At 40.2% G+C, this 27,720-nt stretch overlaps 1 protein-coding gene across 3 annotated transcripts; it reads right to left on the bottom strand.

Annotated features, from left to right (window-relative positions):
* Window positions 1-1,722: 1,722 nt before the first annotated feature.
* On the bottom strand, window positions 1,723-26,789 carry PLA2G6 (phospholipase A2 group VI). Of its 3 annotated transcripts, XM_088141039.1 has the most exons (17): window positions 26,669-26,789; window positions 23,344-23,591; window positions 22,400-22,615; window positions 20,673-20,856; window positions 19,114-19,301; window positions 17,420-17,516; window positions 13,996-14,178; window positions 13,215-13,323; window positions 12,683-12,820; window positions 11,958-12,048; window positions 11,513-11,676; window positions 10,439-10,589; window positions 9,819-9,955; window positions 8,794-8,948; window positions 7,287-7,454; window positions 5,773-5,846; window positions 1,723-2,451 (listed from the first exon to the last, which is right to left on the bottom strand). In XM_088141039.1, exons 2-17 carry the CDS (start codon window positions 23,550-23,552, stop codon window positions 2,307-2,309), a joined length of 2,409 nt encoding a protein of 802 aa, XP_087997165.1. In that variant the 5' UTR covers window positions 23,553-23,591; window positions 26,669-26,789; the 3' UTR covers window positions 1,723-2,306. The 3 variants fall into 3 exon arrangements, with proteins under 3 accessions (XP_087997165.1, XP_007433520.3, XP_087997166.1); XM_007433458.4 differs by having other exon boundaries at window positions 2,322-5,846; XM_088141040.1 differs by lacking the exon at window positions 12,683-12,820 and having other exon boundaries at window positions 2,322-5,846.
* Window positions 26,790-27,720: the final 931 nt, after the last annotated feature.

Raw genomic sequence — 27,720 nt, 5'->3', positions numbered from 1 at the left:
TTAAAAATGTGGGTCTTCCTTATTAACTTGAATGTGGGCAGTGAAAGTAGAAGTGGAACACCTACATCTTGCCAACTTTGTACGCAGGGTAGCAGACAGGAAGAGCTGCACACATTTTAAAAAAACAAACAAAAAACAAAGCTACTATTTTACACATACTGTTGTGCATAGCAAATCTATGTGTGTCTCACTGAGTTCCATGGCTCTTATTCCCAGATCTATATGCATTGGTGATGCTATGCTGGGGATGGATCACCTTCATCCAACTTATTCTATGTAAGATCAGTTGGAAATTCGGGAAAAACTCTTTGCAATATTGAGCTGTTTTTCCCTTGTTTGCAAAAAAGAAATAAATCAATAAAGTCTTTGTATTCAGTTGTGAGCATAAGGAAACCTATCCACAGTTACTCTGTAGTTGGTCCCCTTGAGTTCAGGGGTTCCTATTTCCTTTCAGGCACCATATTAACCAATTTCCTTCCCATGTAGTTTGGTTAAGTATCTACAATGGATAGAGAGAAGCTCTCTACTGAAGACACCTGCCTTTTACCTATGGAAGGGAATGGGAAGAAGTATTAGTATCAGCTTTGTTCCGTTTCACTTACATTCATGACCTCCCACCCACCCACCCACCCATCTGCTTTCATCGTCACCTCCCTTTTATCATTTGCTCACTGAATGCAAGATGACACGTGTATACAGCCACTCACAAGGATTTATTTGGGGGAAAAACCCTTAATCTTTCTTTAGGTTACATACAGCAATTGTCACAACACAGAACTATTTAAAAATTCATTTATGCCATACAGAGCAGCCTTCCTCTGTCAGATGTCTTCTATATATTGGCTATGAATTGCTAAAGTTGACCCTACACATCTTGAACTACCAACTTAAGGGTTGGTAGGTTTTTCTGGGGTTTTTAAATGAGGTGCTCAATTGGCAATAAAATCAAGCCAGAGAGCATTGCCATTGATGCCTGTTGAGAATAACAGGAGATTGCAACTTCTATTAAGACATCTTAAATGTGAAGAGTTAAAACAGAGAATGATCAGATTTCAGAAAATAGTGTTTTTAATAGTCAGTTTTGAAAAAAAAATGGACATTTTAACATCAACATAATTTTCATTTGAAATAGCTTATGAAAACAATGGGGGAATGGAGTATTTCCTGTTAGTTTCACTTTATCAGGATATTTTTCAACAATTCCAGTGCATCCTATTAAGTCAGCTAAAACTTAGAAAAACAGTACATTTTTATTAATAAGCAGCATCTTAAATTTTTTGCCTAAACAAAACAAAACAAGAAAAATAAACATTCATGGGAAGAAAAAGTAATGCAATAAGAAGGGAGAGTATGAGAAAACACAAAAACCAACCATGAAAACATGTGCCTGACTATTGACTCTGTCAATCAAAGGTCTCCTCATAAACGTAGTTTAATTTGATCTGTGCCCATACCTACATTTTTCATCCTTATTCAGAAATGTCTTTGTTTGGGAAGACTGTCAAAGGCTGTGAGACCCTGCCTCCTAGGAGGAAGCCCCTGTCCTCCATTCTTCCAGAACTCCTTTGTAGCAAAATGACTCCTTCAGGGGTAGGAGAAGTCAGAAAAAAGGAGTCTGAAGTAAGAGAACAAATATTTAGGAACAGCTTTGGTCTAGAATGAGCAAAGGAGCTTGCCTAATACCAATAATGTTGAAAGGGAATGGTAAGTTTTCTCAAGTGGAAAAAAAAAAATCTCCAGCTTCCACATAGCAGAAACTCAGGACATGACTTGTAAACAGGAAGAAAAGAGCAATTTAAAATACTCAAAACCTCATGTATATCCTTAGATACAAAGGTACAGTAATTAAACCACAGCATACAACTAGTCTTAGATTCCAGGCAGGAGCAGGAATAGTCCAATTCTGATCTACAAGGAAAGTGAAATTTACTAAACCCTTTAAGGCAGTGTTGTCCAAACTTGGCCACTTTGAGTGGACTTCAACTCCCAGAATTCCCCAGCCAGCATGGCTGGCTGGGGAATTCTGGGAGTTGAAGTCCACTCATCTTAAAGCGGCCAAGTTTGGACAACACTGCTTTAAGGTTACTGCTGTACCAGCACGTTGGGGTGGGGGTGGGAGGTAAGTCACAGGATATAGAACAGCTGAGGGATGTTTTGATGGGAGCAATCCTCAAATTCTTCCACTTGATTTTCTGGTACGAAGACAAGGGGCAAGCTGCTGGCCAGCAGAATCTGCTACTTCTCGTTGATAATCCAAGCCACAGCTCAAGGCAAGCATTATTTGTACCAAAAATCTTTACAAAGCTTTATTGAATTAGAAGCTGCTCTACCAACTGCTCAAATTTATCCCAGTGTTGATAAATGTAGATCTGAGTTTCCCAGAGCAGGTTTACCAGGATTGTATTGCTGACCTCATCCAGCATTATATCTGTCTCCAAAGGTGGGTTGAATCTGTGGGCATCATGAAGGTGTTAACAAGAGCAGCACTTTGTCTATATACTGCAACTGAAGATGGGAATGTAGGGCAAAGAAGTGTTCAACAGAGGAGAGCACAACAGAGAAAACAAAATACTTTTTCTTCTGGAAAGAATTAAAGACCTGGCTCTGCCAGCTTGCGTGGGGTAGTAACAACCTTACCCAATCCTGGGGGTCGCTAGTGCCTCGATGACGCTCCCTGAGTGATTGCCAATTATTCTTGGATCTATTTATTTTCTATTTATTATTGTAATTTTGTAATTTTAATTGATTTTAACTGTTTTGTAAACCACCCAGAGTCGTTCAATGAGATGGGCGGTGACAAATTTGATTAAAATAAAATAAAATAAAATAAAATAAAATAAAATACACTGAGAACAATGTGGTGCAACACGTGCATCATAGGACATTCAGTTCCAGATTCCAAAAGCCCCCCAATGTTTTTTGGATACCATTGATAGAACCTAGTGACAGAAGAGGCCAATACAATTTTCATCTTCCATATACATATTTGAGTTCTTCCCTAGTTTTTAGTCTGAGAAGTTCTCTACAGCAAGGACTGAGCCATTGCCGCATCTAAACTTTGTTTCCTGTCCTTGCATTATCCTGTCTCACAGTCTTGTCTACTCAACTAAAACTAACCTGACTTCATACCAAACATGCTGACTGTAGCTCAGACACTGGATAATTGGGTAATATTTCCCTCCTTCTCAGCTGAATCCTGCCCCATTAAAAAGTTATGAGGGCCTCTTATATAAACACCTGAAAAGCAGAAAATACCCTAGAAAATGACTATTATGTTTATTTATTAGGACAGGGAACTTGTGACTCTTGAAATGTTGCTGAACTGTCATTCTCCACAGCCTCTGCCAACAAGACCAATGATGAAGATGCTGAGCTACAGGCTCAGCAGCATATATTGAGATTTAGAACTTGCCTACCTTTGCCTATACAGGCTGCCAAAATGCATAATAATCTTCAGCTGTGAAGCAGCTTTACCCTCAGCTAATGGTGACTGATAGAGCCACTATTTAGTGATCCTTGTTTACTATATAGGCTCATACTCTGAAACTACATTCACAAGTTCAAACTCTGATTTTTCTGACACAGTATTATACTAGACTATTTATTTATTTATTTATTTATTTATTTATTTATTTATTTATTTATTTATTTATTAGGAACCTGATGGTTCAGAACAGCAAACGCCAGGCCTCTCAGGGGCTAGCCATCCCCACACTTGATGTCTTCCCTCCCCACCCCAGGCCAGATGGCAGAGCCAGGTCTTCAAATTCCTCCAGAAGGCCAGGAGTGAGGGGACCAATCTCACCTCCGGGGGCAAGATATTCCAAAGGGCGGGGGCTACAGCAGAGAAGGCCTGCCTTCTGGAACCCCACTAGTTGGAGCTCTTTTGCTGAGGGGGTCTGGAGCATGCCCCCTTTGTGTGATCAGGTGGGACAGGTTGAAGTCATGGGGAAGAGGCAGTCCCTCAGGTAACCTGGTCCCATGCCATGTAGGGCTTTAAAGGTGATAACCAACACTTTGAATTGGACCCAGAAGCAAACTGGTACCCAACGCGGCTCACAGAACAATGGTGTTATATGGGTCCTTCTTGGGGCTCCAAAAATAGCCCACACAGCCGCATTCTGGATCAGCTGTAGCTTCCGGATACTCTTCAAGGGTAGCCCCATGTAGAGTGCATTGCAGTAATCTATCTGGGAAATAACAAGGGCATGAGTGACTGTTCGAAGGGCATCCTGATCCAGGAAAGGGCATAACTGATGCACAACCCGAAGTTGTGCAAAGGCCCTCCTGACCACAGCTGCCATCTGCTCTTCAAGCAGGAGCCGTGAGTCCAGGAGGACCCCCAAATTATGCACTGGGTCTGTCTGGGGCAGTGCTACCCCATCCAGCACCAAAGATGACAAAGTCCTGGATACAGAGGAGCCATTAACCCACAGCCACTCTGTCTTACCAGGGTTCAGCTGAAGCCTGTTTTTCCCCATCCAGACCCTTACAGCCTCCAGGCACCGCGAAAGGGTGGTCACGGCATCACTTACCTCACCTGGGATGGAGATGTATAGCTGCATATCATCAGCATACTGATGATACCTCATCCCATGATGGCGGATGATCTCACCCAGCAGTTTCATGTAGATGTTGAAAAGGAGCGGAGAGAGAACCGAGCCCTGCGGCACCCCACAAAGGAGGGGCCGAGGATGGGACCGCTCGCTCCCTATCACCACCTATTGGGATCGGCCCTGGAGAAAGGAGGCGAACCAGCACAAGACCGTGCCACCCACCCCCAATTCCCTGAGTCGTCCCAACAGGATACCGTGGTTGACAGTATCGAAAGCCTCTGAGAGATCAAGGAGAGCAAGGATGGTTGCACTTCCACCATCCTGCTCCCACTGGAGATCATCCATAAGTGCGACCAATGCCGTTTCTGTTCCATAACTGGGCCTGAAACCTGACTGGAAAGGGTCCAGATAATCCATTTCCTCCAGAACCCTTTGGAGCTGTGATGCCAACACTTTCTCAACCACCTTCCCCAAAAAGGGGAAGTGGGAGACTGGATGGAAATTGTCCAGTATGGTAGGATCCAGGGAGGGTTTCTTGAGGAGGGGGTGCACCAACGCCTCTTGAAAGGCAGATGGAAACACTCCCTCTCGCAAGGATGTATTAACTATCACCTGGACCCAACCACATGCCACCTCCCGAGCTGCTTTCACCAGCCAGGAGGGGCATGGGTCCAAATGGCAAGTGGTGGCCTTCACAGTCTGGAGGATCCTGTCCACTTCCTCAGGAACAACAGGATCGAACTGTTCCCAGACAACTGGGTAAGAACGATCCCCTGGTATCTCCCCAGACCCTGCCCCATGCTCAGAGTCTAACCTGGAACAAATCTGAGCGATTTTGTCCTGCAGATGCTCTGAAAATTCCTCCAGGCAGCCCTGCAAATGAATCACTAGATCCCCTTTACCAAGGAGGGATCTAGCAATCCCAAACAGGGCCACCGGGCGGCACTCTGCGGACGCGATAAGGGCGGAGAAGTATTGGTGCTTCGCCACTCTTATCACCACAATGTAGGCCTTGATAATGGCTCTAACCTGTGTTCAGTTGGACTGGGTCTTTGTCTTCCTCCAGCAGCACTCTAGACATCTCTTGACCCTCTTCAGCACCCTCAACTCCTCCGTAAACCACGGGGAGTGTCGGGGCTGATGTGGCAAGAGAGGTTGCATGGGCGCGATCCCGTCCAAGACCCCGGCCGCCTCCCTATTTGTACATTGCACATACCTGAAATAATGGGCATCTATCATCTCACACCAGGCTACTGCACGGTCAACACATGGTCCATCTGCATCTGTGCACTGCAAAAATAAAACAAATGAATACAGCATTACTCACAGTACGCCATTTTTTCCACAAAACAAATTTCTAGTACCACAAGTAAAATAAACTCAAAAGAAAAAACAAGCAGGTTTACACAAGCACACCTTGGATAATGTAATTCTAAGGAAAACTTGGATATGAAACATACGATAATGCAGAGCTTTCTTGAGAATGAGACTAAAATTTAAAGACCTTCCTTTTAGATTAACAAAGCAATTGTTAATGATTATACTGTGTTACCGGTGGGCTAATCAGATGATGATACCATACATTATTTGCATTCAGGATTTGGTCATGTCCTTTATAGTTTTACAAGGAAGAATCAAGTAGCAAGAAACCATATTAAAGCTACATGAAAATATACTATATTTTCTGAGATCATATACGTAGGGGGGAGCTAGCTTTAGCTTCCTACCAATTCCTGTAAGACAAAACTGCTAACCATCTAGTGCTATAACTGGACTTAATTGCATACTGGATTCAGACAGAACCATGAATACTCTAATTTTGAAAAAGCCCAAGAAAATCCAATATATCATATATTGGGGGCATAGTTTGTTATTGGGGGGGGGTGCCAAGGGGGTGTTAAACAATAGATTTAGTATTACATTGAAGATTTGCTGCCTGGCTATTGGAGTTTTAAAAGAAAGCTGGAGAAATAGATGAATAATTTTATAGCAGGCTTTGACTTAAAGTAGAAAGAATTTCCTACTTAATAAGGTAGAAAAAGAAAAGAAAAAAATAAAAAAATCTACACATAATAAAGGAGAGCATTTGTTTCTTGATAAAAATGGTCGCAAATATTATATTCCCAAATTTCTAAAAATATGTGAGGAAAGCTTTCATCAGTTGGACAAAAAGCAAGGAAATCTGTTAGGAAACTAAAAAATGAATAGATCCTGTGGATCAGATGGACTGTTTGGAAAGCAGTATAAAATATTTATGAACGTTCTATTACATTACATAATTTATAATCCATCTAATCATAGTGAGGAAGAAGCAAAAAATATCTCAGAAAGCAGCAATGTTAATTTCAAAGGACAGTAAGATTAGCCAAGACCAGAATAGGTAAGAATATTGAGGCCTATGTATGAAAGAAGCTGAGTTTCATAAGCATCTCTCTCTCTCTCTCTCTCACACTCACACACACACACACACACACTAAATGCACTATAATCAGATTTATTTTCCTTCTTGGCTCAAATGCCACAAATATCAGACTGGACGACACTGAAGGGGATTTATCTCCCTTGACATTCGTCAGCATCACTTCAGGGGCAGCATTTTCTTCACATTTGTTGGGCTTTTGAATTGTTATTATATTATGAACTACCCAAAACATTCCTTTTGTTTCCAAAATGTGGAAATCTTTGCCTTAAGTCTGGCATCATGATCCCTGTTCTCCATCTCATACTCACACAGTCCACCACCAGTTTGCCCAGTTCTTTAGCTCCATAGACAGTCTTGGCCAATTCCCAAGGGTTGGAGGGACGAAAGACATCCACAGAGCTCACGGGAACTTTTGGTGTTCTGCCGGTTCCAAGAGAGACAACAACTCCCAACTTCTTCACCTTGTCACCCTGACCCTGGATTGGTGGAAAGAAAAATAAGCAATTACTTCAAATCTCCAAGGATGAAGGGGGCAGGAGTTCTCATATTTTGCTTGAATTTTGCACTAAAGAGGCATATACATAGTTCATGTGAAATAGGTGTTTGGAATATTATTCTGGTTGTTCCTTTCCATTCTTCAAAAAGGTATGGAGATTTAGCAAATGAGTTGTTTAACCTGTTCACAAAACTGACTGGTAGTTAAATAGCTCCTTGAAGTCCTATACATTTATTCCAGCAAAAATTTTCACAAAGCTTGAACCTATTTAGTTGCAAATCACTGTTTGATATTTGTGTCGCCTTGCCATTTTTAAAAGAAAATGCAAATCCCACTGAACTTTATAAGACTTCCTTCTTGGTAAACCTTAAGGAGACCATTCCTTTCCCTGAGACCATATGATGGTCCTTGCCAACACATCTTTTGTAGAAAAGTCAGACTTGATTATGACAATCCATGCTTCAGTTACTAGCTGAGCAGATTACTGCAAAATTCTCTGGCTAGCTTTGCAGACATTTTTGAAACTCCAGTTGCTCCAAACTGCAGCAACCAAGGTTTCATGCCATGTATCACAGATCAAAGCATATAATTCTCACCTTATAGTGTGAAAAAGCCCTAAGGGCTTAGGATCAAGTATCCTTGAGAACTGTTTGCTTTCATACAGAAATCCTATCAGAGCACAAATACAACAGGGTCTTATGCTGGTACCTTGGTTCTGGAATGCTTTTCCAATTAAAAAAATGTCCCTCTCTCCATTATGTTTTTGCCAGAAATTGAGGGTGCACAGGCTTTTAATTTGAAATACCAATTTTAGTGTTGCCTCCTTATCATCTTTCCCTTCTTGGATTAAATATTAAATATTAAAACAGCAAGAAAGAGAAAGAGCAATAAAACTAAAGTGCTGGCTATATGATGTGGCTTCTATTAGAAATTGGTTGATGCAGCTTACTTTGAGGGGATTTTATGAAAATGTTCTGATTATGCTGTTTGCTAGTTACTTTTAGATCCCATTTGTGATCTGGGGCACCCACATATTATATTGCCAAATTAGGCAGCAAAACACCTCATTTCCAGCAGTGCTACTTTATGCCCCCCTTGCCCCACAGCTAAACAGCAACAAAACCAACTGAAACATTTCACCTTTTAGCCACCCAGGACATCCATCACTCTCTTAATTCTTTAGAAACCTAACTGGTCCTTTTAAGAGAAAATACTGTCTCTGGACAAAAAAAATGGGTTCACTCTTGGGACATTTTAGAAGATTGCACTGCAAATTAGAGCATGTCTTTAACAAATATTCTTGCAGAATGAACCCGTACTTTCTGGATTAAAGACTTGTTGTATTCATTGATCTCAGTTATGGCATCCAAAGTGGGATTGTTGGCTAGCAGCCCTCCGTCTAGAAACCGTCCTCTGGGCCGAAAATATGTTGGAGCAGCTCCACTGCAGCGGGCAGCCTGCCATACCAGTTGATCTATGAGGAGGAAACAAAAAGCAGTGACTATTTTGTCAGCAAGAATAATGTATATCAATATTATAATACACAACACAGAGAGACTATCTAGCTATCTGCCTGTCTCTGAAATGGAAAAAACAAAAGAAATTCCAATTCAAGGAAAGGTTTGGAGGTAGTGGTGAAGCCAACAGATCCAACGAAGAACAAAAAATAAAAAGTACACTCTAAAACATTATGGTGCATAACAAATATTACCCCAAAATTGCTGGCAACCCAAATGCAGGTGAATAGGAGACAATGACACTGATGGCTCCATGCATGCTTCCTTTATAATAGTCAGGAGGTTGAGTCATGGCAACTGGACTTCCTTTCTTTTTGGTTAGAGACATTTCGCTACTTGTCCAAGAAGCTGCTTGGACAAGTAGCAAAACATCTCTAACCAAAAAGAAAAGAAGTCCAACTGCCATGACTCAACCTCCAGACAATTCCACCTGGATGACTGAGAATCTTCATAAACGTATCTTCCTTTATAATATTTAGCAAAGTTGTCTAACACCATGTTTTTAGCCTTAGGGCTGCTCCAAATGTCTTTTTTCCTACACAGAAATTATCCTTGTGATGGGAGAGAAATACGGCTGCATATACAACCAGTCTTTACTTTGTTATAAGCAGAAGATTATGGGAAAGTGACATTTTTCAATCTTATTTAGGATATGTAGTACATACTCATTCCAAATATGATATATGCTAAGTGCACAACTATTCTGTTTGGTCCAATTCCTTACAAGGTGGTGAATAAGGAGAATTATGTGCCCCACACAGGTTCCCCCTACCTCTCACCACTCCCCCCCCCACAGCACAACAGTGCCTGTCCTGTGAGAATTTTACCTTCTGGCCTGGTCATTGCTTGAAATGAGCCTATCATCCTGAAACGAGATTTGTTTCTTCGTTCTGGCGGATTGTAATTCCTGAACAAGTGGAGCTCAGCAGGTTGTCGGTCACTCAGTGTTGCTGTCAACATGACCCTGTAAAAGGTTAAGCCAGACAAAATTTCAACTTCATTGTAAGACAGAGACCATAGCCCAGTAGCAATACTTATCCCCTGCAGGCAGAAGGTGACTGACTCAACCCCCTAGTTAAAGGAGATCAGGTAGTACCTGCTGAAAAATACTTTTACTGGAGAATATGGCCTCATTACCAAACCAAGTAGGCAACTGTAAGAAAGATGGATCATTGAAACTAAGACAGCTTTGTCTGTATGTTATCGTTCTTCTATAAATCACAAGGTGCTATTATAATTTTGCCAGGCAATCTACTGTTTAGGTACTGATGAGATCCCAAGCCTACTTTGATTAAGCAAGAGTTTAAGCTATGTACCTTAAGGTCACGCCTTGGATTTGTGTTCACAGAAACCTAGAGGAGGTAAATAGATGGCCAGCAGAGCTAAATACTAAAACGTAGGGGTTGGAATTCAGAAAGCCCTCCCAATAGTTTTCATTTTGACTTACTTGGGACTCTTGATATCTGTCATTTTGGTATGCTCTCCAAACTCCTTCTTCAGGAAATTCTCAAGACACTCAGATTCATAGGGCCGCGACCCTCGAAAGACCTCATCTTTCATGCGAAAATATGCACAGCGCATGTAGTCCATGGGCTTCTCTGAGAAGAAGAACGGAATTATTGGTTTCCTGGAGAACCCCTTCAGATCCAATCCAACTGATAGAAACAGGCAGGAAATTATCTAAACATCTTGGTAGAAGCATGGAAACCCATGTTTTGTGCAATGTGTGGAATCACCAAATGTGTGATAGAAGAGGGGACATCAGAAAAGAATGTTTCAATAGCAGGAAGGAATACATGAAGCTATGCCAGATGCAAAAGTGCAATGAAAACGTGAGCCATTCTGCATGGAAATGTGTAAAAGATCCATATACTGCATGCTTTGGATGCAGGAGATCCCAGATTCAATCTCTGTTACTCTTTGTTAGAGGAATATTGGTAGAAAAACTAGAAAAATACTTGGTCATTTAGAATACAGACCAGGAGGACTAAATGGTTTAATTACATGATTAAATATAGGAGCTTCTGATGAAGGGAGGTAAAGAATAATTGAAGAATTGTCTGATGGGCAGACCAATCCAAAAAAATATCTGAATGACACATTATCTAAGGTGGAGGTAACATAAGGTAAACTAGGGTTGCACTCTATCTAACTCCAGGAATGGAAGCATTACATTGAATCTCAATTTCTGGATCAGGAACTCTTGGATCTTTTGCACCTAATCAATAAAAAACCATCTCTAGCCCTCTTCTAGGCTGAATGCATGTTAATTACCTGCCCAAAGATCAGAAATAAAAATTAACTAGAAAATAACTGAGCTTGCTTATTTATAAATCTAGCAAAATTGTAAAACAAACACAGCAATGAGAAGGATTTAGGTGGTTTGACAAGAAAACTGGAGCCCAATTCTGATCAGGTTTTATGAAGAGCAATCCCCCATTTTCTTCCCAGTTCAGTGACCATTCCCATCCCAGGCTTCCTTATTCACATGGGAATATTTGCTGTTCACGTCACTCCTTACCATGTACAATGGACAGGGCCAAAATTCCCCCTGTACTAGTCCCCGCCACCCAGTCAAAGAGCTCTCTGATGGGACGCCCTGCAGCTTTCTCTATAGCGATGAGAAACTGGATGAGCACAATGCCCCGGACACCCCCACCGTCCAGACTCAGGAGGCGGTCCAGGCTAGAGAAGGGGAAAAGAGAAAAGAAGGGAAGTGTCAACCCCAGAAATAGCTCTGCCTTGTTCTTCACATTCAGATGCCTCAGGGAGATAGCTTAATGTTTATATACATTATGTATCTAATGTACAAAAATAATTGTTCCTGAGAGTACATTTGAGCCACAGAAAAGAAAAAGTAGACATGGATCCTTTCTTTCCAGGAATTCAGTGCATCTTTACTGGATCCTCTCAGTGCAGGGAGATCTAGACCACCAGTGTAACTTTCACTGACTCTACTTGCTTACTTTCTGCTCTTCTGAGGGGCAGAGTCCACCACATCTGGTTTCTTTAGCAAGTTGCCAAGAGCTGCTGAAACATGGATGATGTCTTGGAATTCTAGAAAGACACAGAGCAACAAACAAAACATAAAATTTCTAATTTTCAGGATAGAACAGACACAGTTTAGAACTAAAAGTTTAAGATGTATTCTCTTGGTTACTGCAGTGGCCAGATTCAATAGATTTCAAGGTTCTTAAGGCATTGCACAGAAGGAAGTGATGTGACAGGCATACCTTTCCAGAGTCACCATAATCAGTGACAGGAAGTCATGCCTGCCAAATCCTTCCCTGTATGCAATGCTTATAAGAGCCTTGTTCCTATTGAATATAGCAATCCTATCTGCTAGCTCAAGAGCTACTTATTAATCTATCTCTTCTATAGCTGTAAGAACATGAAGGAAAAGTCTCTGGATGTATCACAGGGTAGATTACCATAGAACATGGTAGGTAGTGACAAGATTGGTTGCCTGATTGCTCCAATGCAATGACCAGTTTTCTTGCACATCCACACAGTATTGAAAAACCTGTAATCATCAGGAATGATGATTGTGGCAACATGGATGTGTACACTGGCATTCATTTACACATAAGAATTCTTATTCTAAGTGCAATCCCATATTGGAAATCCTAAGATGTGAAGTGGTCCAAGAGAGTGAAAGGAAAGAAAGGCACAGAGCTAGGTCGTATGTTACCTAGGCCAGAACTCCGTGGGGCTGGTGGTCTTTCTGGGAAGATGGAAGTGGATGATGATGAGGTAGGTATGCCAGGTGGATGGCAGCGTTCAATCCCTATCATTTGCAGCAGATCTAAAAGAACTTTCCGGTTGGCACCTTGCATGGGTGAGGCAGGAATCACATGCATTAGATAGAAAATTATTAAAATAAATAAAAATTATGTCACCAATTTCACGTACCTGGGAAGAGCTTGTATCTGAAAGACAGGTAAATATGCTTGCTACGGGCAATAGAGAGCAATTTTAATAACTCACTGAGGTAGCTCTAGGGCCTGATTCTTACATCTCCCCTCCACTGTTGGTGACTTGTCTATGATTCTAAACCTCCATTCCACAGCAGACCTTCACTGGGAAGTACAGATCTATGCCCCAACCCCAAAATCCACAGCTTATGTACACATGGATTCTGTTCACAATGTTAGCAGAATCCAGTTGAGTAGACCAAGATTGACCCTCCCATCCCCCTTCTTCTATCTACAAGTTCCTCTTACCTTTGCTTGTCCTGGCTGCCACCAAGCCAGGTGTCTCCCCTAAATCATTGGGGATATCCACATCTGCTCCAAACACAATAAGGGCCTTGATCATTTCTATGTGATCTTGCTATTGGGAAGAAAGGAACTTGTTAATGGAAGCACATTATCCTAGTTCTCTCCATCCATAGTTTACTAGGCTACACTGAAATGCTCGCCCATTTTACCATCTTGTTTGTTTGTTTGTTTGTTTGTGCTTCTATGTCACTAGTTCCTGTAGGTCTAAAGCTGCTTAAAGAATATCAAACATTGGGTTAAAAACACTGCGTTATTCTCATCAACATCATATGACAGTGCCATCCCTGGGGAGGTAGGCTAAACTTCCACATCCTCAAAAGCCCTCTTGAATAGCCAGGTCTTTATGGCCCTTCAGAAGCCAAATAAATTGGGGAGGACTAGATATAGACTTTCCTCTCCAGCAGCCACACTACAAACTGACAACTGGCTTATCCATCCCAAACAGGTCAGGAATTCCAACCTTCTTTGGGGAGAATAGCTGGTTTACCTAGATTAGAATGGCGGTGATGAGATAAACAAATATAAAAGAGTATTGGATTGATTAAACATGTTACTTCTACTGCTAGAAAACTGGGAGTAAGAAATTTAGGCTTTCTACTGCAAAAGATTCAAAGTTCTTCCAGAATTACCTTGTGCACATGTCTGCTCTCTGCATTTTAGAAAGAAAGCTCCTCTCCCAATATCCCATCTGCTAGAAAAAATATCCAAATGATGAAAGGCCCACCTGCATGGCCAGGTGAAGTGGTGTGTTGCCATCCTTCTCTTTAGTATTAGGCATAGCTCCATGTGTCAACAAAACCATTGTGCAATCAAAACGCCCACGCCTCACAGCAATATGAAGGGCTGATTCTCCTGTTGCACTGAGGATGTTCACTTCACAGCCAAACTCAATAAGCAACCGGGTCATCTAAAGCCATAAGGGGAGAAATCACGAATAGGAATTGCAGCATGTGCCCTTCTTTTCTTCCAAAAGCTTCTTCTATGATATTTTTCATGATGAGACAAAGATCATAGGTTGGTCCAACAGTCCTTTTAAATATTTGTAGTACATTACAGAAATTTCATCTAGTAGTTACCAGACCATTCACCTATACAAGGAGTCCTTGAGTTACGACCATTCATTCAGCAACCATTCAAACTTATGGCCACACTGAATGAATGGTAGTTATGCCCAGTCCCTGAAGTTATGGCCACTGCAGTGCCCCCACAGTCATGTGATCAAAATTCAGGCACCTGGCAGCCTGCTCGCACTTACAACTGCAGGGCTGCTTCAAGTCCCCCCATCCACCTATCTCCCCCATCTCTGCCCTTTTGGCTGCTCTATGCTTGCTGGCCCTGCCACCCCCAGCTGACCTTCACTGTCTTCTTCCTGCTGCTGCCAACAAGGTGCGCCCAGCCATGCCCTTCACAGGGCAGCTACTGGCGGCACCAGGCCTTCTTCCTGAGGCAGCACTCACCCCTTGTCCAAATCATGCATGGCCTTGTCCAAATTGCCTGTGGCCTTCTCATGAGGTTTTGGAAGGCAGGTACATGGAAGAAGTTCTTATTTCATGCGCATGCCCTCCAGAACCTCGCGAGAAGGCTGCACATAATTTGGATAAGAGGTGGGCACGGCCTCCAGAAGAAGGCTGGGTGCAGCTAGCAGCTGCCTTTTGAAGGGCCAGGCCAGGCACACCTTGTCAGTAGCGGCAGGATGATGGCAAAGGTCAGTTGGGGACAGCAAGGCCAGCAAGGCCCACAGGGGAAAGGGCAGAGATAGGGGGAGATAGGCAGGTGGGAGGAGTTGAATAGGAGGCAGTCCCTTACCTTACCAAGGCTCAGGGCTGAGAGGGACCAAGCCAGGAATGGCTTGGATCGGGGTGGGTCCTCAGCTAACAACTGGTGGGATTTGGTTAACAACAGCAGCGGGGACTGCCAGGATTGCCATTGCTAAGCAATATAGTCATGTGTCATTGTGCTTTACGACCGCATCTCTTAGTGATAGAAATTGCAGTCCCAACTGCCATTGTAACTTGAGGACTACCTGTATTCTCATTAGTGGAATAATCCATTTAGGAAAAAAAATGCCAGCACATAGCTGCAAACTGCTCAGAGTCATTGGAATCAGACAGTATACAAATTTAATAAATCATCATCATCACCATCATCTCCAAAAGTGTGGTCAGTTTATAGCACTTCGACTGGTAAGATTAAAATTTCTCTCCAAACTACTATCTAGGCTTATTTACATAACAAGAAGAAAGGCATCCAGAAATGCATTTCAGTCAACCTACAAAATAGTTATTCTTGCATGTTCCATTGACTTTTCACTTCATACTTAGTTTTATAGGGTTTAGTGTGTAAAAATGAAGAACAGAGTTGACAATAGCAACACTTTTCTGAAAATTTTTCACAGAAGCCCAACCTTTCTTATTTCTGCCACTTTCTGACAACAAGAACCAAAGACACTGTACTTATCCCTTGGACAACCAAATTAACCAGTTTTACACCTATGAATTTTACTTTTACTTTTTTAACCAGAATTCTGAGATTAGCCTACTGAATTCTGATGCAAAAGACATACATTTAATAAATCCTATGCCTTGGAATTTGTTTTGGTTATCAGAATTGAACAAAGCTCACCATCCTTCAAAACAAAAATCCACTCCCCGTTTTTCAGATCTTTCACCTGTGTTTGAGCAATATAACTGGGTGGATAAGGAATTCATTTTATCACTGCTTAAATTAAATAATCAGGAGTCATGGGTCTGCACAATGGATTTTAAATCACTCAGATTTTCTAGAAGATGCACTTTTATCTTCCATCTATTCAAGTTGTATAACAACTTTTTGCATGCCCCAAAACCTCATAGAAGTAAAAGCTCTATATTGTCTGCCAATATAGAGTTCCTTAATGTGATGAACCTTCTAGGATATAGAGCTGGTAGAAATTCCCAGCTCTATATCCTAGAAGGAATAGGATATTCCTATTCCTTCTAGGATATAGAGGGAAGGAAGAGGGAAATTAATTGTAACAGCCCTGTAACAGTCCAATCTTGTTCATCCCAGGTATGAACAAATCCCTTTATGGTTTCTAGCAACTGTGTACCCAGGCACTGAGTCTTTCTTATCTGAGACATGAAATCAAGGAGATGTCTATAACATAAGAGATTTTTTTTCAGTAATTCATGGGCTTGGCTTAGATATCAATTTTGCTTAATTTTAAGATACATTGTGTTTGAAATTTCCAAGAATTCACCCCAAGAAGAAAACTGAGGTATCATATCAGTATCAAAAGACTTACAAGGGTAAATCAATCAATCATTCCTCTTAGTTTTTATAAAAAGATGGAACGCTTGCATAAAATGGCACTTTTATTTTTTTTAAAAAAGATTATTTTTCATTTTCTTCAGTGGGAAAAATATAGCCAAATTTTTAAAAATTTCTTAGCTGACTGTTCTACAATCTTCTCTTAAGCTATCGTTCTTGGGTACTTTTTTTTCTCTATCAAGTAGCATTTTTGTTTGAAGCAAGCATTATTGTATATTTGATTTGTGGTTTTTGGATGGTTAATACTAGGTATGTCTCTCTCTATAGGTGTTAGGAAGAAGGAGGAACAGGAGTTCCATACAGAAGGAGGGATGTTACTCCTACTATATATATAGTAATATATATAATTGCCGATACTTCTGCTCAATATGCTATTCTTGCATACTTAGATGGACATTGATTTTTTTCAGCAGAGCACTGATATTTTTAAGTAAAAAAGCACACTCAGGATCACTGAACACTTGTATTTGTTTTCACTGTTAAAGGATCTCAAGAATTCTCTTGTACTTCTAAGCATAACTCTATGCACATCTTGGTTGCAAGTTTTCTTCTGCAAGTCCAGTCATTGAGGCTGCTTTGGAAGGAGGATTCTTAAGGCTGAAATTCAACAAATGCTGCTTCACACAATGGCAGGGGGGAAATGTTTGCAAGTCTCCTGGTTCTACACAGATATTAATGACCCAGAACCCATCAAGATTGTATATAATGGAAAGTTAGCAATGGAATGGGGAAAAGAGCTTCTACCCACAGGAATTCCCAGGAAAAGAAGGTTCCCAGTTAATAAAAGCAAAATTAAAAATAAATGTTCTGTCATCTCCAATGATATTCTACTTTCTCACCTCTGCATTTCTGGCCCAGTGAAGGGGTGTACCACCGTATCGTGGGTCCAGAAACTGAATCTGGTTGATTTCTTTATCAAGGAGGATTTCTGCACACCTGGAAGAAAAAAGAAGCAGAAGTAAACAAAAAATGCAACAAGGATGTCCTGGGCAGCTTTATAAATATTTGCATTTTCAGTACGAATGGAATTATTTCCAAAGGTCCAGCAGCAAGCACACAAGGTACATTATGAGCCCTAAGACTATAGGTGGGAATGCGGTATAGCCAATTCCATAATATAGTTAAGCAACCCTGTAATACCATGCTTTTGAATTATATTCTCTGATTTCACTGCATTGTTATCACTCATGCTCACTCATGTGCTGATTCTTCTTGTCCTCCCTGCCTTCCTGTACCATCTGCTGCACTGTTACCTTGACCGTGGATCTTCACTGCTTGCCCCACAGATTTTGTCAGCCTACGTCTTCTGCCACAATCTCCTGGAGCCCATTGACCATCTTAAAGAGTTTTGCTGAAACCTTTGGGACCATAGACATATTTAAATATGTTTCCTGTGGAGACAACACCCCCCCTCCACTCCTGTGACCCAACTGATGGGGCTGTGCACAATAGGTGCTCTTTGGCACATCTCACTCCTCCCTGCCCCTTCCCCCTCAGCTGGCATGTTATACAGCAGTCTTTTAAGGCAACAGTGGCATTTCTCCACCTATTTAACTGTGAAGGGACACTCCCAGGACTCTTGGGTGTTCTGCCACCATGCAGCAACATTCAGAAGTACAAACATGGGTACAAGATTAGCATCCTACAAAGCACCAGTTTTAATTCAGACAAATTCCTGCCAGTTTTGTCTGTGTGAAAGATGTATATTTTGAGGACACTTCCATGCAACAACTTTTTCCAGTTTGAAACCAATTCTGGAAGTATGCAATTGCATGACTTTGGCTGGATTGGAGGGCTTCGGATTTTTCCTGGCTTTGAAACCAGAGAAAAGCTGTTTTCTTGGCAAAGATGTACTCTGCTGAGCTTGTAGACAGTCCATTTCCCTATTTGTAACTCTTGTCTCACTCTGAATCTTGGCTCTGTGATTTCAGTTGGCCTACCAGATATTTCAGTGGAAAAGCTGGTTTGATGGTTTTGAAGCTTTCACAGGAATCACTCAGGTTTTAGACAAATGCCCTCAGCAGGAAATAAAACATGGATTTGGAGGTGGAGAGGGATAAAAGCCATATATTTTATTTCCCTTTTGCACTGAGTGGGAATGGGGAATAATTTTTCTTTCTTCAGGACCTATGGTAGTTTGGAGAAGGCAGTGATATTCTGTTCCTTGTTTTTAGCACAGCATTCCTTCTCTAAGGTCTTAGTTGATGGAATCTGAAAGTGTCCGGCCAAGTACATGATGAATACAAGTAGTATTTTAAATCACCATTAGTTCAATATGCAGTCTACATTGGGGAATCAAATCAAGACCAGCTTCAAAAAAATCAGGCAAGCCTGAATTACAAGCCTGGGGAAGCAAGCATGATCTGGAAGCAATATCACATAGATGACTTAGGTTACTTGAATAAAGATATACCTCACCTGACCCTAATGTGAAGGGGAATGAGAGCATATGCAGTACAGCTGGATAGCATATAGAGTGTTTCTATTTACAGAATTCCTTATATTCTGATCTTGACAAAGCTAGTAAAGTTACCTTTTCTGAGAATGCTTCATAGCAGTGTGGATAGGATAGCCCAGCGCTCCCAAGTTATTGCACTTGGCATGAACCTTAAGAAGAGAGAAGACTGCATCTTCTTTGCCCAGCTGGCAGGCCAGGTGCAATGCGCTCTGCCCTTCATCATTCAGATGGTCCAAAGCAGCAGTTGGTTTCTTGCCCAGGAGCTGAACAATTAAACAATTTTTGTGATTTTCAACTCTGAAGCAGCCTCCTCCTTCAAGATGTGTTCTCCCAAATTTCCCAGTCAGCATTTTATCTTTATCCAAGGGAATGCTTTAGAATTACTCATAGTCATTTCAAACCTTTTGAAATGTAAGCAAGAGAAAGCATTTATCTCGATAAGGATGTCACCAATTTTTAAGAAGGGAATGAATCAACTAATATGCATTCTTTACAGTAGGATACACTGGTATGTTTGCAGTTCTGGAAACAGTCTGGTAGTATATTCTTCTTAGGTATGTAAGCATTATTATCCTTTTCATGTTATATTTTTGCCCATTATTTTATATATTCTATAAATCTCTTCATATAATAATTCAAAATTTTACAGATGATTGCTATTCTAAGAACATTTGTAGTTTCTAAATGCTAAACTGGTTTCTCCTTCATGGTTTATATAAATACTTCATTTTCCAAGTTTCCACTTTAATGCTAAATAAATATTTTCTTTTACTGTGTATTCCATTATCCATCTAAAAATAGGATAGAAAAGTCTCCTAAAGTGTAATGATGATTATAAAAGTATTACTAGTGCATCACCTGCAAATATATTTATTTTGCAAAATAAACTTAATTTTCATTTATTCTATCTTACTACTAGTAAAGGATTTATTGTAATTGCAAATATTGATGGACATCTTTGGTTCAAATATATCTGATATCTATTTTTAAGCACTTTAGCTTTAAATGAACTGTTTGTTGACCATATCAGACCTAAATGTTGGTCCTATATGAAATTCATGTTATATCTGAAAAAACAGAACTCCACTGCAAATCATCAAACGCTTCTCATCATCTAAAACAGTTACTACTTACTTTTCTTCAGTGTTCAGAATGGCACATTATTTCTACAAACAGACCCTTAAGCCCATCATGGGAATTTGGGGATTGGGGAGCACTTGAAAACAGAACTGATGGACAGGAGGGGACATTGGACAGGTGAGGCAAAAATTAAACATTTTCTCTATGCAAACTTCTTCTCCTGTGGTTCAGATAGATTGAGAAGTATTAAAGAGGTTGTGGGCAAGAAAAAGAGTTAAGCATTTCCTTCCCTCATGGTCACTCCCCCAAAACAATTTCACTCTCCCTGTACAGAACAATTCAAGACAAGAACAGGGTCGTGCATCTCATATTTTGCAGTTCTGCTGTACTTTATCAAATTACGAACAAGGTTACATCGGGAAGAAGAGTAGAACAGCCCAGTTTCAGCTCTTCCACATTTGGAAAGCTCCATTTCCCTCTTTCTTAGATTGTATACCATTTCATTCTACCTTATGCTTCTCTCCTGCAAGCAGGAAACTCTTTTAAACCTTCACCTCTATAATCTTTGGGTTGCTTCCTCGAACAGCATAGTGGAAGACAGTTTCTCCGTTTTTGTCTGTAAGATCAAGATGGGCATGGCACTCCTCCAGCAGCTCCTTCAGACATTCAAGGTCACCTTTTTGGCAGGCTAAGTGAAGCGGGGTGCATTCATTGTCAGAACTGTTGCTATTTATGCAGCTAAAACAACAAAGATAGAGTAATGCTGTGTATGCAGTCAGACACATAGGTACAAAACCAGCGAGCCTACCCAACTGATTTCTTTCAAAAGCTGTGGCATTACTTGATTTTTTTATGCTGCTGCTCTTCTATTTATTATAATACAGGGCATATTACAAAATTAATTGCTGTGCATTTGTAAAGCATTTGTGCTTCCACTACAACTCAATAGGATAGAAAGATCCTTTAAAAATTCTAGTCTTTTTATTTAAGAGCTAAAATACAACAGACTCTAGAACTTTGTTGTTGAAATATCCTGAACCACACATAGGCAGAAGACACATTTTTATTTACTGGTAGATTTCTGATTAATCTGCAATCAATCAACAATTGGGAACTTGTAACTTTTCTGAGCAATTTTTAGATCTTACTTCAATTGTTTGAAACCCTGTTCTACAGTAACTCAGATTTGTATTCAGATAATAGTATAATGTACTGTTTTAATATATTTATTACCATGTATCAGTGTAACATATTAGGGGATTTGTTCAAACAGGCAATTTGCTACATTTTCTGGGCTACCTTATTTCATTTCACTAAAAAAAAAGTAAAATATATGAGCTTAAAGTTTGGCTTAAATGAGCTTATAACAACTGGGTTCATACGTCATGCTAAACTACTGTTGATTTGGACATAGTTTCTTGAATAAATCACAGCCAACTAGTTCATACAACAGTCTGTACCAAAGACAAAGAAGGGAACTACTCAATCAAGTCATTAGTTCATCCGGTCCAGCATTCTCTATCACATGCTGCCCAACCATATGCATTCAGGAAGTTAACAGGCATGGACAGGAGGACAGAAGCCTTTTCCACCATTGTTTCTTAGCAGTTGGCATTGAAGGGTGCGCTGTCCATGGTGATGAAGATAGCGAACAGCCATCAAACCTAGTAATCACTGAAAGCCCATTCTTGTGTCAATATGTTCCCTCCCTTTTTAAGACCATCTGAATTGGTGGCCATCAGTGCAACTCATGGTAGCAAATTCCACATTTTAATTATATGTTTTAAGTCAATTTATACTTCTTTTTATTAGGTTTGAATCTCTATATATTTAGTTATAATGGATGAGCCTGAGTTTTAAGGTTAAAAGAGAGGGAGAAAAACTTTTCTCTCTCCAAGCATGGTTTTATACAACTCTGTCATACCTCTGCTGACCCATCTTTGCTTAAGTGAAAAAACAAAAATCAAACTGTAGTTTTTCCTTGTAGAGGAGCTGCTCTAACTATTTACATTTTAGTTCCTTTTTTTTTTTTTTTTTTTTACAGATTTATATATTGGCTGTTGTATTTTCAATTCCCTTCCCAATGATTCCAACATGATATCTGTCTTTTTTTCCCCCAGTAGTTGTGTGCTGGGTTGACATTTTCACCAAGGTATACACCATGACCCTAAGATCTCTTCCTTTATTGGTAAGCTCAGATTTGATTACTCTATATATGAAGTCTGGGGGTTTTGTGCCTATGTAAATAAGTTTGGCACAAAAATTCTATCCCACATCATACCTCAGAATGAGATTGTGTCGGAAGCTTCCCAGAAGTCCAGTCTCTACAGCTATGTGTGCTAGTGACCAACTGGGGTGACTTCGAAAACAGTCTGTCAGGTGCTGCAAAGTTTCCAGAGGCAAAGGATCGTGATAGCTCTCATAAAAGGGACGCAACAGCTTCGTGTACAGATCAAAATATTCAGTTGCATTTGCTTCACTGTCAGCTTGAAAAAGCCTACAAAGGAAATGGTTTTAGAACTTTTATAATCTGCCTTTCTATGGCTTAAATAAACTGGCAGTCAATGCATCTGCCACAAAATGAGAAAAAAATCTCCCAAACTCCTGAGATTTCAGAGGAGAGAAATTGAGGCACCTCACAATCTATTTCAAGGGCAGTTCCACACAGACTGAATTACAAAAAGCTGATTCTAAATAAAAAGAATGTGAAACAAGGAAGCAGAACAGATCATTCACAAATATAAAGAGAAAATTGCATGGCAACAGGACGTTAAAATACTTTCATTCTTTATTCTTTCACAAAATGTAACCCTCCTAAGGCACAGGAAAAATATTATGTTCTCTCATCACTGCCAGCTTTGTACATAATCCCAAAGTTATTAGCCTGTAAAATTATGTAGTATCTCACTAAGAAACTAGTAGCACTAAAGCACATACTATTAATTTCTTTGTAGGCTTGCAAAAAACAAACCACCTTTTATCAAGCAGTTAGGAACAAACCCAGTCCTTTTCATTTCTGTGTCAGCTATGGAGAAAGCCAGTTCACCCACCTACAGCAACCAGGAACAAAAAGCAATCATATCTCCCTTCTTTTACATGCCTTCCAAGCCATCATTCAGATCTTCTTCCAGAGAGCTTGAGAACTTCCATATTTCTCTGCTCTCAACCCCCATACAAACAGATAAAAGGTAAAATAATTTAAAAAAAAAAATCTCAGTTACTTACCGGAAGGCAGAAGTTTGATTCTGAGGGTTAATGAGTAGACAGTCCCAAGATCGAGCTGAACTGTTTTCATACAGGACTATCCTATCGTCTTGTTTAACCTGCTTCCGAGATGTATACTCTGCTAGAGGTACCTCCTTTACCCGGTAAGGGTTTGAGAACAAGTGGGTGACACTGTTCAGAGTATGCATAAGTCGTCCAAAGAACTGCATGCCTCTAAAATATGCCCTAAACAATCTTCTTTCAATACGCTGGCAAGAAAGAAAAATTCTTCATTCACACAATATCGCTGACATTCACTAACTCTGATCTAGCACAACCATTTCCTTATTCTCTCCATCAGTGGAATGATGGAAAATGGATCAGTCTTACCCATCTGGTGCCCATGACTTATGCTATACATGCTTGCTGGAAGGGCACCAAATTGGGGAACTCTGGTTAGGTATAAATTCACTCAATGTTGAAGCAACTAAGTAACCAAAACAAGAGGACCAGAGATCAACAGGCTGAGAAATGGTCCTTTATGACATAAAGGCTGCTTAGGCGAACAGGAAAGCTTGGCTTGCGCATTCTATTTCCATATTATAAGTCTACATTGAATAGGATTTAATTAAAAAGAAAAAAGAAATGTTAGTGTCCTTGCATCCTTTATAGATCTAACAATTTGGTTGTGAAGTCAAACTCCTATTAAGAGAGGTTAACACATCAATTCCATTTTAATACAGAAAATATTTAATACAATGTGAGTCATCTGTAATTTTTTTTTTAGATTTTTTTTATCACACCTTTATTATTTTTATAAATAACTCAAGGTATCAAACATACCTAATACTCCTTCCTCCTATTTTCCCCACAACAACCCTGTGAGGTGATTTGGGCTGAGAGCGCGCGACTGGCCCAAAGTCATCCAGCCGGCTTTCATGCCTAGGGCGGGACTAGAACTCACAGTCTCCTGATTTCTAGCCTGGAGCCTTAACCACTAGACCAAACTATATTGAATAGATTAAATATTTTACAGTTACAGGTAATTTATGGCACTGGCTATTGTGCAAAGAACACAGTAGTACTGATTTTGGGGGGGGTTCTGTTTTAGCTCTGGAAGATTTAGTTTGTAGAAAACATGTCTGTTCTCCTTGTATTATACTCTACTGGATCATAATGCCATTCAACAGATGAACTTCCTTTTTCACTTGGCATGGGAGCAGCTCCCCACAAAATTACTCTCCGCTGCAAAGACTTCTCAGTGATATCAGTGCATTTTGTAGCACGGCAAAATTCTTCATTACAAGAACACAATCAATAGTAGATTCTATTATATAAATATTATTTGATCTGTTAAGAGATATAATTTGATTCTTTCCGTAACTGAAAGTAAATTTTGAACCAAAAACATTTTGGCAGATTATAGAGGTACTATTTGAAATGATGTTATAGATTGTTTGAGTTGCTGTAGTTTATGTTTGCATAATTACGTTCTGCTTTCTTCTATTTGGTTTCAGGGTACATATTTTTGTAAGAAAAAATGGCAAATAATTTTGATTCGCTACATATAAACACACTTCCTTGGCATGCAAACACTGGGAAACCATACCCAGTCTCTAGTATATTTGAACAAATTCAGCTCTGTATACTTATTTACAGTTGTAGCACAACATAACATAATCTATGCTTGGCTTCTTTTTCCTCAGTGATTCCATGCCAAAGATTCATAGTATGGAGTTGTTTTGAGTCTACAAATGGATGGCAAGAAGAAGCGTGCCTAATTTTTATTCAGACTTTCCTTTTTTATGGTTTCACTTGCACAAGACCAAAAAGAGAGAAAGAGAGAAGCAGCAGTCTTCTACTCAATCTATAAATAAATATACATGGGAAAAGAAGAACTGAAATCCAATTCAACAATATTAAAAAGCCAGCAAGTCTTGAAAGTTGTAGTTGGAATTTTTAGAGCAACATTTGTTTTGTTTCTCACTTTATTAACCCAGCCTTGCATCCTTCTAGGGGAAGATTATTATTGCATCACAATGGAACAAGGAAAAGCATTTAAGGAACATTATGATAAAGCATTTTTCTATATCACAAATACGTCCATTTGTCTTTATTTCATTATACTGAATTATATCGATGTTTTTATTATGGCAACTCAAACTTGCTCTTCCTGCTAAAAGAATTACCACGGAACAAGATGGAAAGCTTTCCACATCAGGTGAGCTATATCTTCCTATTACTGAATTTGGGAATCCAGGTTCTGTACCACTACACAAAACCTGATTTTCCAATGGAGGCTGAGAACTCCCTTTTAGAGCCTGTTAAACTAATGTCCCTTTCTGTGTCCCTTTTAAAAAACAAAAGTCTAACAAATTTCTTCAAGATGAATTATGTAAGTCTTGTCTAATGAAGCAAATGTACATGTTCCTAAATTGAGTAAGACGTTCACCTCAGAAACAGACTGATATATATGGAAACAGTGATTATCAGTGCAAAATTTTAGTCATTCTGTCAGCTGCTGATTACAATATTTTTAACATTTCAAACAAAGGCATGACAAATACTAATCTTTGAGTTTTCCTCTAGTTTAGTGACCTATTTTTCACACTGTGCTTAAAGTTAGAATGACTGAAGTGACTTAAAAGCACTTGAAATAAAGCCACGTTTTGTTTATTCAAAAAATACAATTAGCTAGATTCACACAGCTCACTCAGACAACCAAATAACCTAATTTCTGGCTAACCACAATATGCAGATATAATCTCTGCAGTTTTATGTAGGAAAAGGAAACCCCTTTTCCTTGGCAGGGTTCTTTTTTTTAAAGATTTTGCAGGACATAAAATCTTTGAACCACGAAAGCTTTCATTGTTGTTAAAACTGAAAGCCCCATCCCCAGAGCGGCTGCTTATCGTAAAATTACAAAGAAACAACCCTACACAGCATTTCCTCCGGGAGGAAAGCCCGCATTGTAGGAAATTAAGGACTACCTCGAAGTATTACAATTCTCCAGCCCCACAGAAGCAAATAACGGGATAAAAGTCAGTCAGAGAGTATTAAGACATCTTTAGATAAACTGCAGTAGGTTAACACAATTTTTCCTTTTCCTAACTCAAAAAGACTCTTTTAGAGGGTTTTGAAGTGGAAAGCTGGGAGGAGACCAGGAACATTGTGCGAAAACTCATCTGAACTAATTTCCTCCATTGTGCTTGGGCTCAGAGGTACTCGTTTCTTCATTCCCATTTCTGATCCCCTTTGCTTCCAGAACTGTTTTTCAACAAGCAAAATACGACTAAGGGGGGAAAGCCCCCCAAACTTTCCTTCTCCTGCAAGACCTCACACTCACCTTCCACCCAGCTATTATTCACCCCGCTACTATTTCCGCCAACAAAGTCCCAATTGCCTCACGTGATCGCCTCTCTGCCAATCACGATTTGCTACTTCACTGACGACGCACAGGATCTGATTACTAGAGCGGCGTACTAACGCGCGAACGACCGTTACGCCTCAACTTGGAGGAGGCGGGTCAGCCATCTTTGTGTCGGGCGGATGTTAACGCGATACAGTAGGACCGTAGCCGCCATCTTTGTAAAGGGGGATGCAGGGCGTAGAGTAGTGCTTCCGTCTTGTCCTGCGCTCGTGTTTATTGCAACGTTGGCGATTTGTTGAGTCGTCTGTAAATAATAAAAGGATATTTAGGATTAGAAGCAATGGGTGTAAATATGTGCAGATGATCACATTGGGAAGATGCAAAACAAAGACTGTGGAGTCCTCGGAGTTTTCTGAGCTTGGTTGTTTTCTTGCAAAAGTTTCGTTACCCGGCTAGGTAGCATCTTCAGTGCTAAAATGGGATGGGGTTTGCTCTCTATTTATGTGCTGTGGCCTGCCCTGCCAGTGTTGGTGGGGGTGTGGGTTTTGTTTCGTTTTATTTTTTCCCCTTCTGGTAGTTCTTTGATTAGGGTATTGTTTACTGATTGTATGTCCAGTGATAATCTTGGTGTTAATCTCTGCTCATCTAGGGGATGATTGCCAGTGAGGAGATGTTCTGGTCTTTTGTTTTCCTTTCTATTGTCTCTTTTGAATAGTGTGTAGATGTTGTTTATCTCTATGTGCCTGTTGATGGCTGCCTTGTCAGAATACCAAGCTTCCAGGAATTCCCTCATATTTTTGGATTTAGCTTGGTCTAAGATGCTGACAGTTTCCCAGTTGAAACTATGGTTGAGTCTGTCCATGTGTTGTGAGATTAAGGAGTTTTCATCATGTCTTCTGACTGCTAGTTGGTATTCGTGGATGTGCTCTGCTAGCCTTCTGCCTGTCTGTCCTACATAGTCCTCACACTGTATGTTGTAGATGACTCCTGCTTTTTAGCCCAAGAAGTAGCCCGAGAAGAAAAGCACT

Source organism: Python bivittatus, unplaced genomic scaffold (genome assembly GCF_059951505.1).
Source record: "Python bivittatus isolate LINGU-HERP-01145 unplaced genomic scaffold, Pbiv_v1 ctg000330_np1212, whole genome shotgun sequence".
NCBI lineage: Eukaryota > Metazoa > Chordata > Lepidosauria > Squamata > Pythonidae > Python > Python bivittatus.
Note: the sequence above shows the minus strand (reverse complement) of the source record. Positions and strands in the feature narration are given on the sequence as shown.

Excerpts from the sequence above, each read along its gene's own strand:
- PLA2G6 (XM_007433458.4), bottom strand. The coding sequence starts at position 23,552 with ATGCAGTTCTTTGGACGACTTATGCATACTCTGAACAGTGTCACCCAC. Across the intron at positions 22,616-23,343 it reads AATCAAACTTCTGCCTTCCG|GCTTTTTCAAGCTGACAGTG; the intron begins GTAAGTAACTGA and ends TTTCCTTTGTAG. Across the intron at positions 8,949-9,818 it reads AGCAATGACCAGGCCAGAAG|ATCAACTGGTATGGCAGGCT; the intron begins GTAAAATTCTCA and ends TCCTCCTCATAG.